The 15,487-nt window shown below is 37.9% G+C and overlaps 1 protein-coding gene across 1 annotated transcript; it reads left to right on the top strand.

Annotated features, from left to right (window-relative positions):
* The first annotated feature begins 12,459 nt into the window (after positions 1–12,459).
* LOC128865905 (phosphoenolpyruvate carboxykinase [GTP]-like) lies at positions 12,460–14,900 on the top strand. Its single transcript, XM_054106301.1, has 2 exons — positions 12,460–12,716; positions 12,828–14,900. Exons 1-2 carry the CDS (start codon positions 12,685–12,687, stop codon positions 14,737–14,739), a joined length of 1,944 nt encoding a protein of 647 aa, XP_053962276.1. The 5' UTR covers positions 12,460–12,684; the 3' UTR covers positions 14,740–14,900.
* The last annotated feature ends 587 nt before the right edge of the window (positions 14,901–15,487 follow it).

Here is a 15,487-nt window from a genome sequence, read left to right as displayed (position 1 = left end):
GGCCGAAAAGGACATTCACACGTTTACGATAAAAAAGTGGAAACGAGCGTACAATTTCCAAAATATTTTACACGTAGGTGCAGTGATGTTATGAAATGTAAAAAGAAATACCTCATAAAGCACTAATTTACTTGCTTTTGCCTTTTTCGGAAAAGAAATTTCTACTTTTTGACCAGACTTTAACACACCAATAACACAAAAACAAGGCATATGTATGCATATTATGCACATCTATAATATGTATAGGATATGTATATGTCGATTAATAACTTTTTATAATTAGTTGATGTAAGAGATTTATATATTTTTCTTCGTACAATTCCATACGATTTTTCATTATCCCAAAATTAATACAATTGGTATTTTCGGAACATTCATTTTTACTCTGCTATTTAGTGTAGATTTAATACACTGTCAATGATTTTTTTATTTTTCACTTGGTAATTCATACTCATCATTAAAATCTTTATATTGTAAAATTTTATACCAATTTCATCAATAGGAAGATTTTTAAAATTAGCTCTTTTATTATGAAATAAACAGATATGTTTTTATTGTTGTACTTGTGTTCAACTGAGCTCCGAAAAAGTATACATTTTCTAAATTCTCATTTTTCATACAAATTGCCCTTTCACCTTTTAGCTAATTTCATATTAAAAATTACCACAAAAGGGAAAACTTTCCGCGGTTTGGTATCACTGTGTAGATGTCACTTCGTAAGAAAGTTCTTATTTACTTTGGTTTTGTGTTTTAAGTATGAAAATATTTTTTTTTTTTAAATTGATTATAGTAAATGTACATATAATATTATTATACAGGGTGCGCCATCTCTTATGTCGGTATGTAAACGCTGAATAACTTTGTCATTTACCAACCGATCGACTTCAAAATACATGTTTTCGATACGTCAATTCAGTACAATTTCAACCATAGATCGCTTTACACCGAAACAACCGAAATCGACGCTATAAAACCCGAAATTCTTGACAAGGTGATGACAAACGCAGAAAAAAGATCGCAGTTTGTGATTGCTAATAAAGGTGGCCACTTGATTGATTTTGTATTCAAAAAATAGTTTTAATAAATTGTAAATAACCAAACCAAATAAAAATACCTCACTCATACAAATCAGTTGTTTTTTTTTAACTTATTCAATGTTTTCATAACGACATAAAAGATGGCGCACCCTGTATTTATATGTGGGGTTTCGGCACTGCGGCTTCAAAGACCACAGTGTTTCTTTGAGCCCTTTTCCTCAATAAATTTTAGTATTTATCCTAATATATTGAGTGTATTTCCTCTTGTAGTAAAATATCGCACCCTAAATACAAAAGGGGCACAACTCAAAATTTTCCGCGCTCGAGCTTGACTTGTTTACAGTAGCACAGAAAGCAAACTATGTGACATATAACGCTGAAATTTGCCATGTAAGCTTATAACAGTCCTACCAAAAAACAAAAAATTTATTTTTGCCATATGTCATCCGCGGACCGTTTTATTGATAACGTCTCGTTCATATTTGAGCAGAAGTACATTTTGAGTTGTGACCCTTTTGTATTTAGGGTGCGATATGTTTACCCAGGTGTGCTTATGCTTGATAAATTGAGTCCTACATTTCCAGACAATATTTTAATACCATTGAATTGGAGAAAAGCTGGGTTGAAGGATAACACTAACGCTGTGTGCAATAGTGTTCCATTTTTTCTGAGTTATTATGTACAGAGGCTCGAACGTTTAAAGGTGTTTAACTTTAAAATATATTAGATTTTGGAAACGATAAATTAATTTTATCTGGAAAATGTTTTTTATTTATTTATACTGTATTCAAGTTAATCACATTTAAATATAGTGAGAAATAAAAATAAAGAATTCGGCGAACTCATACCAAAATAAATAATCGAGAAAATAAAACGAATAATATATAGGATGCGGCAAGATCCCATTATGTACTTATGTATATAAGTAGTATGTATATGAAGCGAGCATTAAATTTTATAAAAAACGCGGTTTATAGTTTGATACAATCTTTGAAGTGATAAACATAATGGTTCCGTTAGGAAAACATATCACTAAAGAGATACGCCGGCTGGTTGCTAAGTACAATACATAAATGGAAAATATAAAAGTTCCTCTTCGATTGCAAATAAAAGAATCCTAACCCAAGAGAAGAAATTTAATGGTCGCAAAGAACGCTTGAATTTAAACGAAGTCAAAAAAATTCCTTTGCATCAAACGTACAACTCAATCAAATTTAAAAGGAAATGTTAAAAAGGTTTCCAAGAGTGTATTGCACGAAATAAGTCCTTTATTAGTCCGAAGAACAAGAGCGCCCGCATGAAATTTGCCACTGAATATATATATGTATACCTATGTAGCTAAGGAGATCGACTTCTGGAAAACAGTAACGTATAACAAAATCAATATTTTTTGTACTTTTTCTATTGTTTTAAAGTATTATACACTGATAAAAGTAAATATTATATAATTTAAATGCGTGGGTTGAAAAGTGTTATATCTGGAGAAAGCCTAATACTGAATTTGAACAGAAGAATACAATGGCGTGGGATAATATGAAAAAATTTCAATATCTGAACATTCTGAAAGCTAATACTAGGCAAAGTGCCAAACGGTTGGGTATATTGCATAATTTTTCTTTCTAGTAGCTCATCTACAACTACCTTAACTACTCCAAACACCCGCTCAATCTCATAATCTCAATATAATCGATAATATTTTGGATAATGGGCAATTACCATAAAACTAAAAACTAAATATTTTCGGAACACAAACTGACTGAAGGAAGTTCTTGTTATGCCAAGACGTGCTGAGATAAAGGCCAAATGATTATTCACTAATTACTAATAAGGAAGGTAGGGAGGTAGGTGAAATGGTTGAAGTGTCACTTTGATCGCGGCTTGACACTAAGCATTTTGCATGCCTGCAGGATCGACTCCCGATTCCACCTTGAAATTGTCAGTGAAGTTTGCAAGCTTCGGTGCAAATTTCCCCATCGAACCAATCCTGAATATTTAGAAAGATTGCCCTAGCACGACCCTCAAACTCTAGTTTACGGATAGAGAGATTTCTTCGAATTTCGGAGAAATACGGTGTTTCTTTCCTTGTTCACTCCACTCGGGAGAATAGGGTTTCGTTAATCTATTTTCTTTCTGACAGGGTAGGTTATTAGCCTGCCGCTACCAGTCCTAAGTAGTGGGAATGCCCACCTGTCGTTACTTAGGAACAACGCCTTCTTACCGCTTGAAGCGCAATCTGTGTATCAATTTTTTCTGGCAGAAGAATCACACAGATGGTTGAGGACTTCGCTAAATTTGGTGTGTCTGCGTGCTATTACCGCGATTGCCCGCTTCCTCTTGTTGGCGCCAGTGATGCAATATGTAACTGTGTCTTTTTCTTAATTTTTTTTTGCTTGTTTTAGCAGCCACAATGCAAGTAAAGCGCTGACATTTTGTGCGGGAGTAAGGATTGGAAGGATAAGGTTGTTGGGGTTGAGGAACTCATTTTTTCCCCATTTTTTTTATAGAAGCGAGGACCGTGCTTTACTTGGGATTCGAACCCACAACCTCTGGGATGGCAGGGTAGTGCATTTACGCTAGGCTACCGAGGCCACGGTGTTAACTGCCCAAAAATGCTACCATGCCCCTCGAGAGAACATAAAAGTTGATGAGAAGATGGTGATGTCAACGCATGCAGTCCTTTGCACCCTCCCCAGTTTATTTATGTTATAGCCCTTCCGTAGAGCTCCCCACCAAATCGATTATCCATACGTTAAAATTGGCAAAGCCGTTGTACATCCACAGCACGACCTGTGGCTTGAGTCCCCATTTTTACCGAGCATAGATTTGCAGAAGTAGAAGCTATACTGGCCTTCTTTATCCGATTTTCAATGTGTAGCTTCCAATGGAAGTCAAGTATAACTCCAAGATACCTAACTTCTGATGAAAGCGGGAGGAGGTGGTTTTTTAATTTGCGAAGTCGAAAGGGTGGAGGTTTATATTTTTTTCTGAGACAATTGACTCCGCCCTGACGTTATTAAAAGCACCCTCTATATCAATGAAGGCCGCCAAAGTGGATTGTGTGCCTTCTAAAGATTTTCCCACAGTCCCTACGACCTCGTGTAAGGCTGATTCCGCGAATTTCCCTTTTAGGTAAGCATGTTGCACTGGAGATAATTTGGATTCGATGTGCTCTCGGATATGATCAATCAATCTTTCAAACACCTCCTCCCTGCTTTGGGTATGAAAACAACCCTCGTTTATTTTAAGTTGGCGGGGAGCGATACATTTCAAGTAGATTTCTTGCAAAACCGGAACCACCGAGATACTCGTTTTCTGAAGTATCACAGGCAAGATATCGTCAGAGCCAGGAGATTTAAAGGCGGAAAAACTATTAATTGCCTACGTGATTCTGTTTACTGACAGGATAGATTTCAGGGAAACATCGAGTAGCCCTACCTGTCGACTCGTGTCGACAATGTCACGTGGGGTAATAGAATTTTCCGGAAAGTGATTATTTACCAGGATAATCAAAGATTCTTCTGCAGATTCAGCCCACTCCCCACCTTCTCTTTTTACAAGAGTTCTGCAGGAGTGGTCTCTCGAAAGGATCTTGCTTTGCCTGGCAGAATCCTTCACGAGTTCAGTGGATTCGCAGTACTCCTTCCAGGAGTTGCGTTTCGCATATTTAATGGCTTTTTGTATTCATTCAAAATTAAACAGTAGTTTTTAGTTTGGTAGCATTCGTTAAAAATCTTCCTAACCTTATTTTTCAAGTCGGTCAGCGTCTTGCTAAAAGATACTGGACAAGCTACTTTGAAGGCCGTCGATAGGATTGCTGCAAGTGTTCCTGCTTGTCCAGTTGATCAGTGGATGAGTAGGAAAAAGTTCGGCTGTTCAATTTATTATTGAAAACCCTATTGAACAGGGACCATTCGGTTCTTTTAGGGTTCCTGTGGGAAGATACGGTTTCCCGTGCGAAATTGATTTCGAAAAGGCTCAATCTATGATCCGAAAAGGAGTTTTTCTGAGAAACCTTCCAATTATCAATCCTAACGGTAGGCGAATTAGTCGAAAGAGAGATATTAAGAACCTCCTCCCAATCGTTTGATGTTTCCGATGCTGGAAATACAAGCGTAGGGGCTTGCCCTTGTTCCAAATAAGGAGATTATGGCTAATAATGAAATCAAAAAGAGACTCCCTCGTTCATTTGTCTCGCTGATTCCCCAAATAGTATGTCTCGCATTGGTGTCGCAGCCGATGAGGATGGTCTTGATGGCACTTCCGCAGGAAGTGTTGCACTTTCTTGGGCCATGTATAAAAAAGACAAATAGTAGCAGCGACCTCTAGTTGCTCCTACACGGACTACTGTCACGTTTGGTGAGCTGAAATGAGAAGTCAGAAAGGCATTAATAGTATTCCTAACGAGGATACAAGCCCTAGGCTTACCTTCAGACTGGACACAAAAAATATCATAGTGTCTGCTCTGGAGGCCCATGATCTTAGAATACCGAACCCAGGGTTCTTGGATCAACCAGATATCTATGTCTTCCTCCCTGAGGATGACACAGAGCTACCCTTAACAAAGGGTGCTCACCTAAGCCTGTTTTATGGCCGAGCTCCGAGGATTTCATGGAGCTCTTGACTTCGGGTACCACGTCCGTCGCAGACGACCGTAGTTCATCCAGCTGATTTACTACTTCCCCTATTCTGCTCAGTTTACCATCCGGAGCACCAGACGCGGAGAAGATCTTAATTTGGCCGTCTTCAGGCCAAAACGGAGTTTGTGCTTCTTTTCCTCGAGTACTTCATGGACTCTACAGAAACTAGCACCAGTGCCTGGCCGTGGAGGATCTTCGGACCCTCCAGATTCACCTTCGATCGCCAAATGCAGGCTCTGGGTCTTCTTGGGATCTCCGAAGCTGGGATGAGCCCCTCCGAGGCATTGCTGACCTCAGCAACGCACTTCTCCAGAAATACCCTGGAGAACTCATTGGCACAATTGATCACCCTACAGCTACGGCAGATATCTCCCGAGTCAAAAAGAGGTACCTGTCCTTGGTTTGCCATGAGGTATTCGACGATCATTTCTGACAGCCGTCCCTCAATGGCACTCCAAATGGCCAGCACCTCCCTACCACAATGGGACCTTGCGTCTATGAGGGTAACTTGGAGGTGATCCTTGGCCACCTCGCTATAAGCAACCCTCGCAACCACCGCACTTGTTGAGGGCCTTCAACTCCCTGAGTTGAACATTTTTTAATTTTCTTGGCAGCGTTGTTGAGTTCTTGGCTGTAGACGGCTGAGTTTCAGCAGTGGAGTGCTATGGTGAGCACTCGACGTGCTGGGTCCGACCACTATGTGTTGGCTAGAAGCCAGCAGCTCACCAGATACGTTTTTGTTGTTTCCGTAGTGTTTTTTGTTACTTTTTTTTGTTTTGTTTTCCGTTTATCTAAATTTTGGTCCCACGAGTATGCACGGAAGGAAATGGTCCCCCGTGGCAGAGCCGGCATATTGCGGTAAGGCACTTGCTACAACCGACCTTGCTTGAGCATCGGAAGGGGCCATTAACGGCTGGTTATTTAGGCATTACCGGTCATGCAGCTCTCGGCACGGGTATTGGAACACCTTGGCTAAAAATGCTGACAAGGAGTCAAGTGCCTTGACTCGGTCGACAGAGCCTTGTTTTAGTTGGGCTTCAAAATAATATGCATAAAAGCAATATGAGTCTCTGTTATGTTACAATCACTTGCACGTGGGACCAAACCCCAAATGCGGAATGACATACAAGCACGACAAACAAATGTAAAATAAGACACTGTTAGGTGGTTAAGCGCTCGAATGACCACAATGTTTCCATAGTCACGTTTCTGTTTTACTCAGCTTCCTATCGTTGAGTTAACTCATAAATAACAGGCTGAGGTGTGGTTTTTAGTCGCTTCTTACGACAGATATCCATTAGCTCGGGCGGATTCTAACCCCCTAACCCGCGGGTGGTACTAATAAGAAGCTTTGAATAAAATGTGTAGTCCTGGAAATGAATTCAGCACGATTATCCGTTTGGACATGAATTTTATGGTTTTGTTTATTTTTATTTCCCAGAGTAAGAAGGTTGAATATAAATATAATTTATTTATATAACTAAACTAGCGAGAACCCGCCCGTTCCGCTGGTCACGGAATTCAAACGGCATATCCGATGGTATCATTGGTATTCGCGGTATTAAAACATCTTTACCAGAGTATTTTCCATTCAAAATTGTTGCTTCAATGACGTTATCCATCAATCTCTTAACTGTTAATCGAGTGCCATTACATAGTCGGGGTTGATTTATGTTTCTCAACATAATAAGCGGTGCTCCTATTTTCAAGTTTAGCATGTGTGGCGGTAATCCAGGTAAATCAAAGGAATTTAAAAATTCAGTGGGATAATTTACAATATCATCTTGATTTGTAACAGTGTCAACGGATCGATATGTTTGTTCTGGACTTGGTATGTTAGCCAAAATAGCCGCATTCATTTCATTCACATCTTTATTTTTGCCAGCCATGATGGCTCGTTCACTAAGCCAATTATGATTTTTGTAATTTTGAGGCAAATTTGGGAAAATACTTTGAATTAACTGTTCTTTCGTTTGACTTATTTAACAAAAGTTTGGTTGTAAAGTTATTAAGCCAGTTAAATTATCGACAGGAACTTTGCCATTTCCAATATCCAAAAATTGCTGTGAAAATTCAGCAGCTGATGGATCATTTTACATTAGAACACGTACATTTGTAGTTAGTTTGAGGGTTTGAACATGTCTCCACAAATATGATGATTTCAAACATGCAGCCAATTCATCTGCTGCAGTTGCTCGAGGAATAACAGGCATGTTTGTCTAAAATCACCTGCCAGCAGCACTAAGGCACGACCAAACATTTCATTTTTACTACGTAAATCTCGTAATGTCCTATCAAGCGCTTCCAGTGACTTTTTATGTGCCATCGTGCACTCATCCCATACAATTACGTGTGCGAAAAAGCGGAGAAGGAGAAGAGAACTGTTCTATTCCCCCCCGCTTTAACCCAGCTATGTGTTCAGGTGCAAATAACTTTTTTGCGTGAAGTCTGATATAAAATAAGTACTATTTACTCTTCTTAAATTTATATAAACTTTTCCAGGCGAAGTAAAGAAACTGACATATATTTGCTTCAACCGTATATTTGTGAGTACACAGGTAATACGTAAATATATGAATGATATAGGTAATATCTCATATTAGCATAACCTTTCTGCAAAAAATTAAGGAAACGATCACCAATCACGCCGGCAATGATACAATAAATTTTTCACTATAACTGACTTCAGATTAACGTTTATATAATAAGCGTATATGTAACATTTTAAAATTTTTTTAGAATTTTTTTTTAATATTTCATAATAATTGTCTTCCTCTTCCTCTTCCTCTTCCTCTTCCTCTTCCTGTAGCTATTCCTTTTCCTCTTCCATCTCCAGCTCCATCTCCTTTCTTTATCCCGGAAACGGGCAGTAAAAATTACTTCACTTAAAAGCTTTCATCAACAGCTTCCATCTGATACCCATATTGTACAAACACATCCAAGGGTTCCTTGGTCCACCTTTTCGGCTATATCTCGAGATCCTGGTCACTCAGAGATCTAAAAAATACTCTGTATTAAAGCACTCATCAGTAGCTTTGATTTGATACCCACAATGTAAAAACACAATCTAAGGTTAACCGGGACCTCGTTTTGGCCTTCGGCAGCGCCACCTGGTGGCGAGTAGAATCAATAAGCATATTATACTAACCTTCACCGTGGAAAAATATATATATATACCAAATTTCATAATAATCGGCCAAGACACACACGACCCAAATGTATTCAATTCTAATGAATGCTATGTGCGGTACAAAAAATACGTGAGGCAAATAGCAAAAACACACTCACTTAACCGACGTACCGCACACACACGCGTTATCGGATTTCAACCAAACTTCACAGAAACCTTTGCCAAAGCAACACCAACAATGTGTGAAACTTTCATTGTTTTTCTTACACGCGTTGCTGAGATTACCCCGGACAAATGCACACTTTTTTTTCGGCTTAATTTTTATATATATAGATATGCAAAATGTATACATTTGAACTAAGTTTAATGTGACCAAAGTTGAAACCAAAGTTTTTAGCTGGTTCGGAAAGTAAATTATTTATTAAAACTAATTTTTAACGCCGTCATACATGAGTGGATCGGAATTCAAAACCGATATTGAACAGGACACATCAAATCATGGAGTAGTTTTTCTAATGTAGGTCGCCACTTAACAGACAATGCCAATCCTGCGAGTGTATTTAAATTGAATTTAATTAGCTGTTTCCTCAGTTATATAAAATATAAATTCGCTAAGCCACAAAATTTAGCCCCTGTTTTTTATACCAATTTGCATCTACATTTCTTCTTTTTCTCGGCAGGTAGAGTGTGAAGAAGAGTTTTGTCACTTCACATACAAACTAAAGTTTTCTTACATTTTATTCTAAAACAGTTTATACTAAAGATGGGCATAAGGGCATACATTATACAAATGCAAATTAAGGCAAAATGTGGACAAATCATTTCAATAACACAAACACAAATTCATCGCATTTTGATAGAACGAAGGTAGCATACCATCGATCGGCATTTATTACCGCCATTTTTAGCTGATGAGGTAGTACATTTGTACATATTTATACAATTGTATATATGCATGTACCTATAGATACATACGTGTATGTATGTGTATATTTGTATATTTTCGCTGTTTGCAAATTCTCAAATACAAACACAAACATTTTTGCGTACTGATATTCTTAGAACAAAGTTTAGTTTTCTAGCTGAACTTAATACTCGTATTGTATGATACATATGAGCATAAATTTATTTGCATACATACATATGTACATACATGCATACTAGAACTGATAACTAACTAAACCGGCTTGTTAGAAGTTACTAACTTTTTTGGTATTTTATACGGATGGAAGACGAAATTTTATTTTCATGAAAGCAAAAAAGGAAACAATTTGGTAATAAAAGAAACCAATCGCTTCAATTGTTCTAAAAATATTAGTAAAAAAATGTAGATTGCTAAAAAAATTGGTGAAAAACAAAGTCATAATCTATCGGTTTGATTATTCTTATCTGATGTATGAATAGCGAAACTGAAAACAACCTATTTTCATAACATTAATACTTATACATACATATGTCTGCATGTATTAAACGGATGTACATACATATGTCGTTTATATACACACTCGTATTCTACTATAAGTATAAGAATGTATGTAGATATTTACGTAATCAGAAGCGTTCTATGAAAGAGGCTTACTAAACAAAAAAAAAGCTGTTAATGGAAAGAAGCCGAAAAATGTCTACTAAACATAAAATATCTGATCTATTCGGAAAAAATACAATATATAAATCCTGAATCCAAATTCACAATCTGAAAGATATTTATCTAATATATATTAATAATATCCCAACCCTCATAGTAAAAACAAACCGTATAAAATTGAATATGAAGACGAAATAACCATGAAACAATGGAAAATATTAATTAAAGAAAAAAATAAGTTTCATCTGGATTAATCTGCTATGACTGGTAATGAACGACACCCCACTTGGCATATTTTTCATGTTGTTACTAAAAAGAGAAGTTTGGTTACGTACATACAAACTTGAAGCGACATTAATTTTAATGTATGTATGTATGTTCGGTCGCCGTAGCCGAATGGTTGGTGCGTCACTACTATTCGGAATACGTAGGTTCGAAACACTATGAATCCCCAAAATGAAGTAAAAGTTTTTCTAATAGCGGTCGCCGCTCGACAGGCAATGGCAAACCTCCGAGAGTATTTCGGCCATGAAAAAGCTCCTCATAAAAATATTTGCCGTTCGGTGTGGGCTTAAAGCTGGAGGGACGATTTTTGGAACAACATCAAGACGCACGCCACAAATAGGGGGAGGAGGTCGGCCTAACACCCAAAAAGGGTGTAAGCGCCAATTATATATCTATTTGGGTGTTAGGCCGACCTCCTCCCCCTATTTGTGGCGTGCGTCTTGATGTATATATATATGTAGTTTGAAGAAACTTACTCATCGAGGAATCATTGAACTTTCTACGCCTAATTGATAATATCAATTGAGAACATCACATTATTATTATATATTAAACAAGGGTGGTGATGGAGAATATAGAATGTACATACATATTATATATAGGTATCCAGGTATTAAGGTGATGATAGAATGCAAGGTTGCGCCTTCCGGATTCCCTATGTCTTCAGGCTCCATTTGTACCATAAGCAACAAAATGAATGGGAATTACTTGTTTATGAAAAGGAAGGCGAAGGCGATAAAAGCTTCCAAACACAATAAATTGTACACAAACACACATTCTAGTCACGGAGTCCTCTGGATCAAAATGCAAATTGGAGACTTTATATTAATTTGTGCTTTGACAATTTAAAACGCGGCTCTTCGTTTTCCTTAGTTAATTTAGTTCAAATCTCACAAATCATAATATTACTAAGCTGTATTCTATCATTCTTCCGGGAAAAAATCAATCCGGGAAAAAATATTACTAAGCTGTATTCTATCATTCTTCCGGGAAAAAATCAAATTGGATTAATTGCCTTCTCAAAATACATAATGCGTATGTTTACGTATCCATCCCTGCGCAGACACTGTACATGCATTACAAAGTGCAATACAATTTCTGAAATAAACATCGCTTAGTTATTTTTCTTCTGGCCTTTTCCAGATTGTTATACTTTAGCAACTTCAAGAAGTATTTGCCTGTTGCTATGCGAAACGATCGCGTCACATTTGGGAAATTACGAAAAAAAAAATATCAAAGGCACTCCAATACAAAAAATCCAGCTGAGGCACTAATACAATGACCATCTTAAATACTGATAAAAGCATATATGTATGTACTTATGTATGCGCGTACACACAAGCCAAAATAAATCGCTCTGATAGAACAAAAACCAGAATATCTACATTGTCATAGACGAGCCTCCAAATTTCAGCCAATAAGTACAATATTTATTTATTTTATTTGAATAGCACGCGAACTCATGTCGTTTTGTAAACACGTACGAACATACTCGTACTTCTTTCTATTATATTTTGCTCGCCACGGAGAATGATCGAGCAGCGAGATAACACAGTTTTACTACGAAATGATGTATGAATGCATTTATTTTGGTGTACACCGACTCCACCAGCTGCAAAAACATAAACAAAAAGCTATGTAGAGGCCTGTTTATGCCGCGATTGTTGGAACGAGTCTCGGTTCGGGTGTGTTTATTGTACATAATGCAGATAACAAGTTCTTTTCTGGCCTACTCACTCGCGCTAGTTGTCGAGTATAAAAGCGTGAAACGCCTAGCAGAAAGCCATCAGTTACTCGTGCCTAGAGTAAATGGAAAGATCAAGTGAACAAAAAGTCAGTGGTCTGAGAAGCAAATTAAGTTTTGACAAAAAGCTTTGGAGAAACATATGAAATCAAAAATTATAGCAAAATAAATTCTAAAATTTGTGATAAAAATTGTGATTTTTCATAGCAATAAAGCTAAATATTTAAAGTTTACATTAAGAAAAAGCTAATTCTACAAAAACAAAAATGCCTGAGATAATTGAACAACCCAAGGATATGTAAGTACTTTGATAAGTACTATTTTGTGTATACATGCATGCGCATACATACATACATTTGTACATATTTAAATGCATATCTGTGATACTATTGTGTTTTGTTTATTCCAGACCCCTTGACAACTGCTCTATACCGCGACAAAATAAGAGCCAGCAAACTAATTGTGGCTTGTATAGCCATATTCGTGGCACAAATGTTTCCTACGGTACTGTCTCTAGTCTTCCACCGCTAGCCAAGGTCTTCGTGGAGGAATCCGTAGCACTTTGCCAACCTAATCAAGTGCATATTTGTGATGGCTCCGAAATGGAAAATAAAATGCTAGTGAGGATAATGTTGGATGACGGAACCATTATTCCACTTCCAAAGTATGAAAACTGTTGGTTGGCTCGCACCAACCCCGCAGATGTTGCTCGTGTCGAATCGCGCACTTTTATTTGTACTGAACACCAACATGACACCATACCTACCCCGCAGATTGGTGTGAAAGGGACGCTGGGTAATTGGATTTCTCCATCTGGTTTCGATCAAGCTATTCAAGAACGTTTCCCTGGTTGTATGAAAGATCGCACTATGTATGTGGTACCCTTTAGTATGGGCCCTATAGGCTCACCACTTTCTAAGATCGGAATTGAAATTACGGACTCACCATATGTCGTCGCTTCCATGCGTATTATGGCTCGTATGGGTACTCCAGTTCTAGAGCACCTATGGAAACAGGAGGAGTTTGTACGTGCTTTACACTCGGTTGGTACACCTTCAAATGGTGTTATTGAGCTTCCTTCATGGCCATGCGATCCAGAGCGTACAATAATTTTACATAAACCGTGTGAAAATTTGATAGTTTCTTACGGTTCGGGATACGGCGGAAATTCACTTCTTGGGAAAAAGTGTTTTGCACTGCGAATTGGAAGTACTATCGCCAAACGTGAAGGTTGGTTAGCAGAACATATGCTTATTTTGGGTATTACCAATCCAAAGGGCGATAAGAAATATATCACTGCCGCATTTCCCTCAGCTTGTGGCAAAACCAATCTTGCTATGCTAAATCCCACACTCCCAGGGTACAAGGTGGAATGTGTTGGTGATGATATCGCTTGGATGAAATTCGATAATGAAGGTGTATTACGAGCGATAAATCCAGAGAATGGTTTCTTCGGTGTTGCTCCCGGTACTTCAGTTGAAACAAATCCGATCGCCATGGCTACAATATTCAGGAATACTATTTTCACAAATGTAGCCTACACTTCAGATGGAGGTGTGTACTGGGAAGGTATGGAGAGCAGTCTATCATCTGGTGTAAAAGTAACTGATTGGCTCGGTAAACCATGGACCATGGAATCAGGCACGCCAGCCGCACACCCTAACTCCCGCTTCTGTACTCCAGCTGGGCAATGTCCTATTATTGATTCACATTGGGAGGATCCACAAGGTGTTCCAATCAGTGCAATTCTTTTTGGCGGTCGACGCCCCGCTGGAGTGCCTTTAATATATGAATCGCGTAGCTGGGCTCATGGAGTGTTTATTGGGGCAGCTATGCGCAGTGAATCAACTGCTGCAGCGGAGCATAAAGGCAAAGTAATTATGCATGATCCCTTTGCTATGCGTCCATTTTTCGGTTACAACTTTGGTCACTATGTGCAACATTGGTTAAGTATGGAAAACCGTGGAAAAGTACCAAAGATTTTCCATGTTAACTGGTTCCGCAAGGGCTCCAACGGAAAATTTATTTGGCCTGGCTATGGTGACAATTCGAGAGTTTTGGATTGGGTCTTGCGTCGATGCAACGGAGAGCATTGCTACACCGACGCTGCGATTGGCAGAATACCGGCCAAAGGCGATCTTAATTTGGAGAGTATGAAACAACAAATCGATTACGATGAATTATTCTCTTTGCCAAAGGAGTTCTGGTTGGAAGAGGCAGCAGTAATACGTAATTACTTTGAATCGCAAATAGGTTCAGATTTGCCTCAAGAAATTTACAATGAATTAAATCAGCTACAAGATGCCATCGCAAAACTTTGAACGTACTTTTTATTATTTCTAAATATATGTATGCACATACTTAGATTAAAATATTAATAAGGATTACATTGTAAATTTCATTCATTTAACTTATGTTAAGCTATTGGATTAAAAAGAATAATAAACGTATATGCCATATAATGCATTTGAAGTAAACAAAATGACAAACTATTTTTTTATTGAGTTCCAACGTTGAATGAATACTACTAGAAGTACTACTAACTAGAGTTTGAACAATTTTATGTGAGATCAACCAATATACAGGAGATCCGATGGGATGTAGAACGAAAAGAAACAAGGATGATAGATTTACCAGGTTTGCTCATTAACTATGGTGAAAAAGAAAATTTTGAGAGGAGCTTCGGCTGTCACGTCACTTAGGAGATTCTTAGGATGATAGATTTACCAGGTTTCCCCTTTAACTATGGTGAAAAAGAAAATTTTGAGAGGAGCTTCGGCTGTCACGTCACTTGGGAGATTCTTAGGATGATAGATTTACCAGCGTTTTTCTTTAACTATGGTGAAAAAGAAAATTATGAGGGAAACTTGGGCTGCCACGCATGGTAAAAAGAATAAAGAAGGTGTGGCCAATAACAGACCGTTATCCGGCTCTCAGCGAATTTGACAGAATCAGGTGATGGACTGATGTGACTCGAGACGTGTTTACAAAAAATAGAGATTGTGTTAGTGATTTTGCAGAATTCGTCCTGAATGTTCCAAGTGACAAAGCAGCCAAAGATGTTAGATT

Source organism: Anastrepha ludens, chromosome 6, assembly GCF_028408465.1.
Source record: "Anastrepha ludens isolate Willacy chromosome 6, idAnaLude1.1, whole genome shotgun sequence".
Lineage (NCBI taxonomy): Eukaryota > Metazoa > Arthropoda > Insecta > Diptera > Tephritidae > Anastrepha > Anastrepha ludens.
This window is presented reverse-complemented; position numbering and strand designations above follow the sequence as displayed.

Coding starts and splice junctions, on each gene's coding strand:
- LOC128865905 (XM_054106301.1), top strand. CDS start 12,685: ATGCCTGAGATAATTGAACAACCCAAGGATAT. Junction 12,717..12,827: donor ATTGAACAACCCAAGGATAT/GTAAGTACTTTG, acceptor TGTTTATTCCAG/ACCCCTTGACAACTGCTCTA.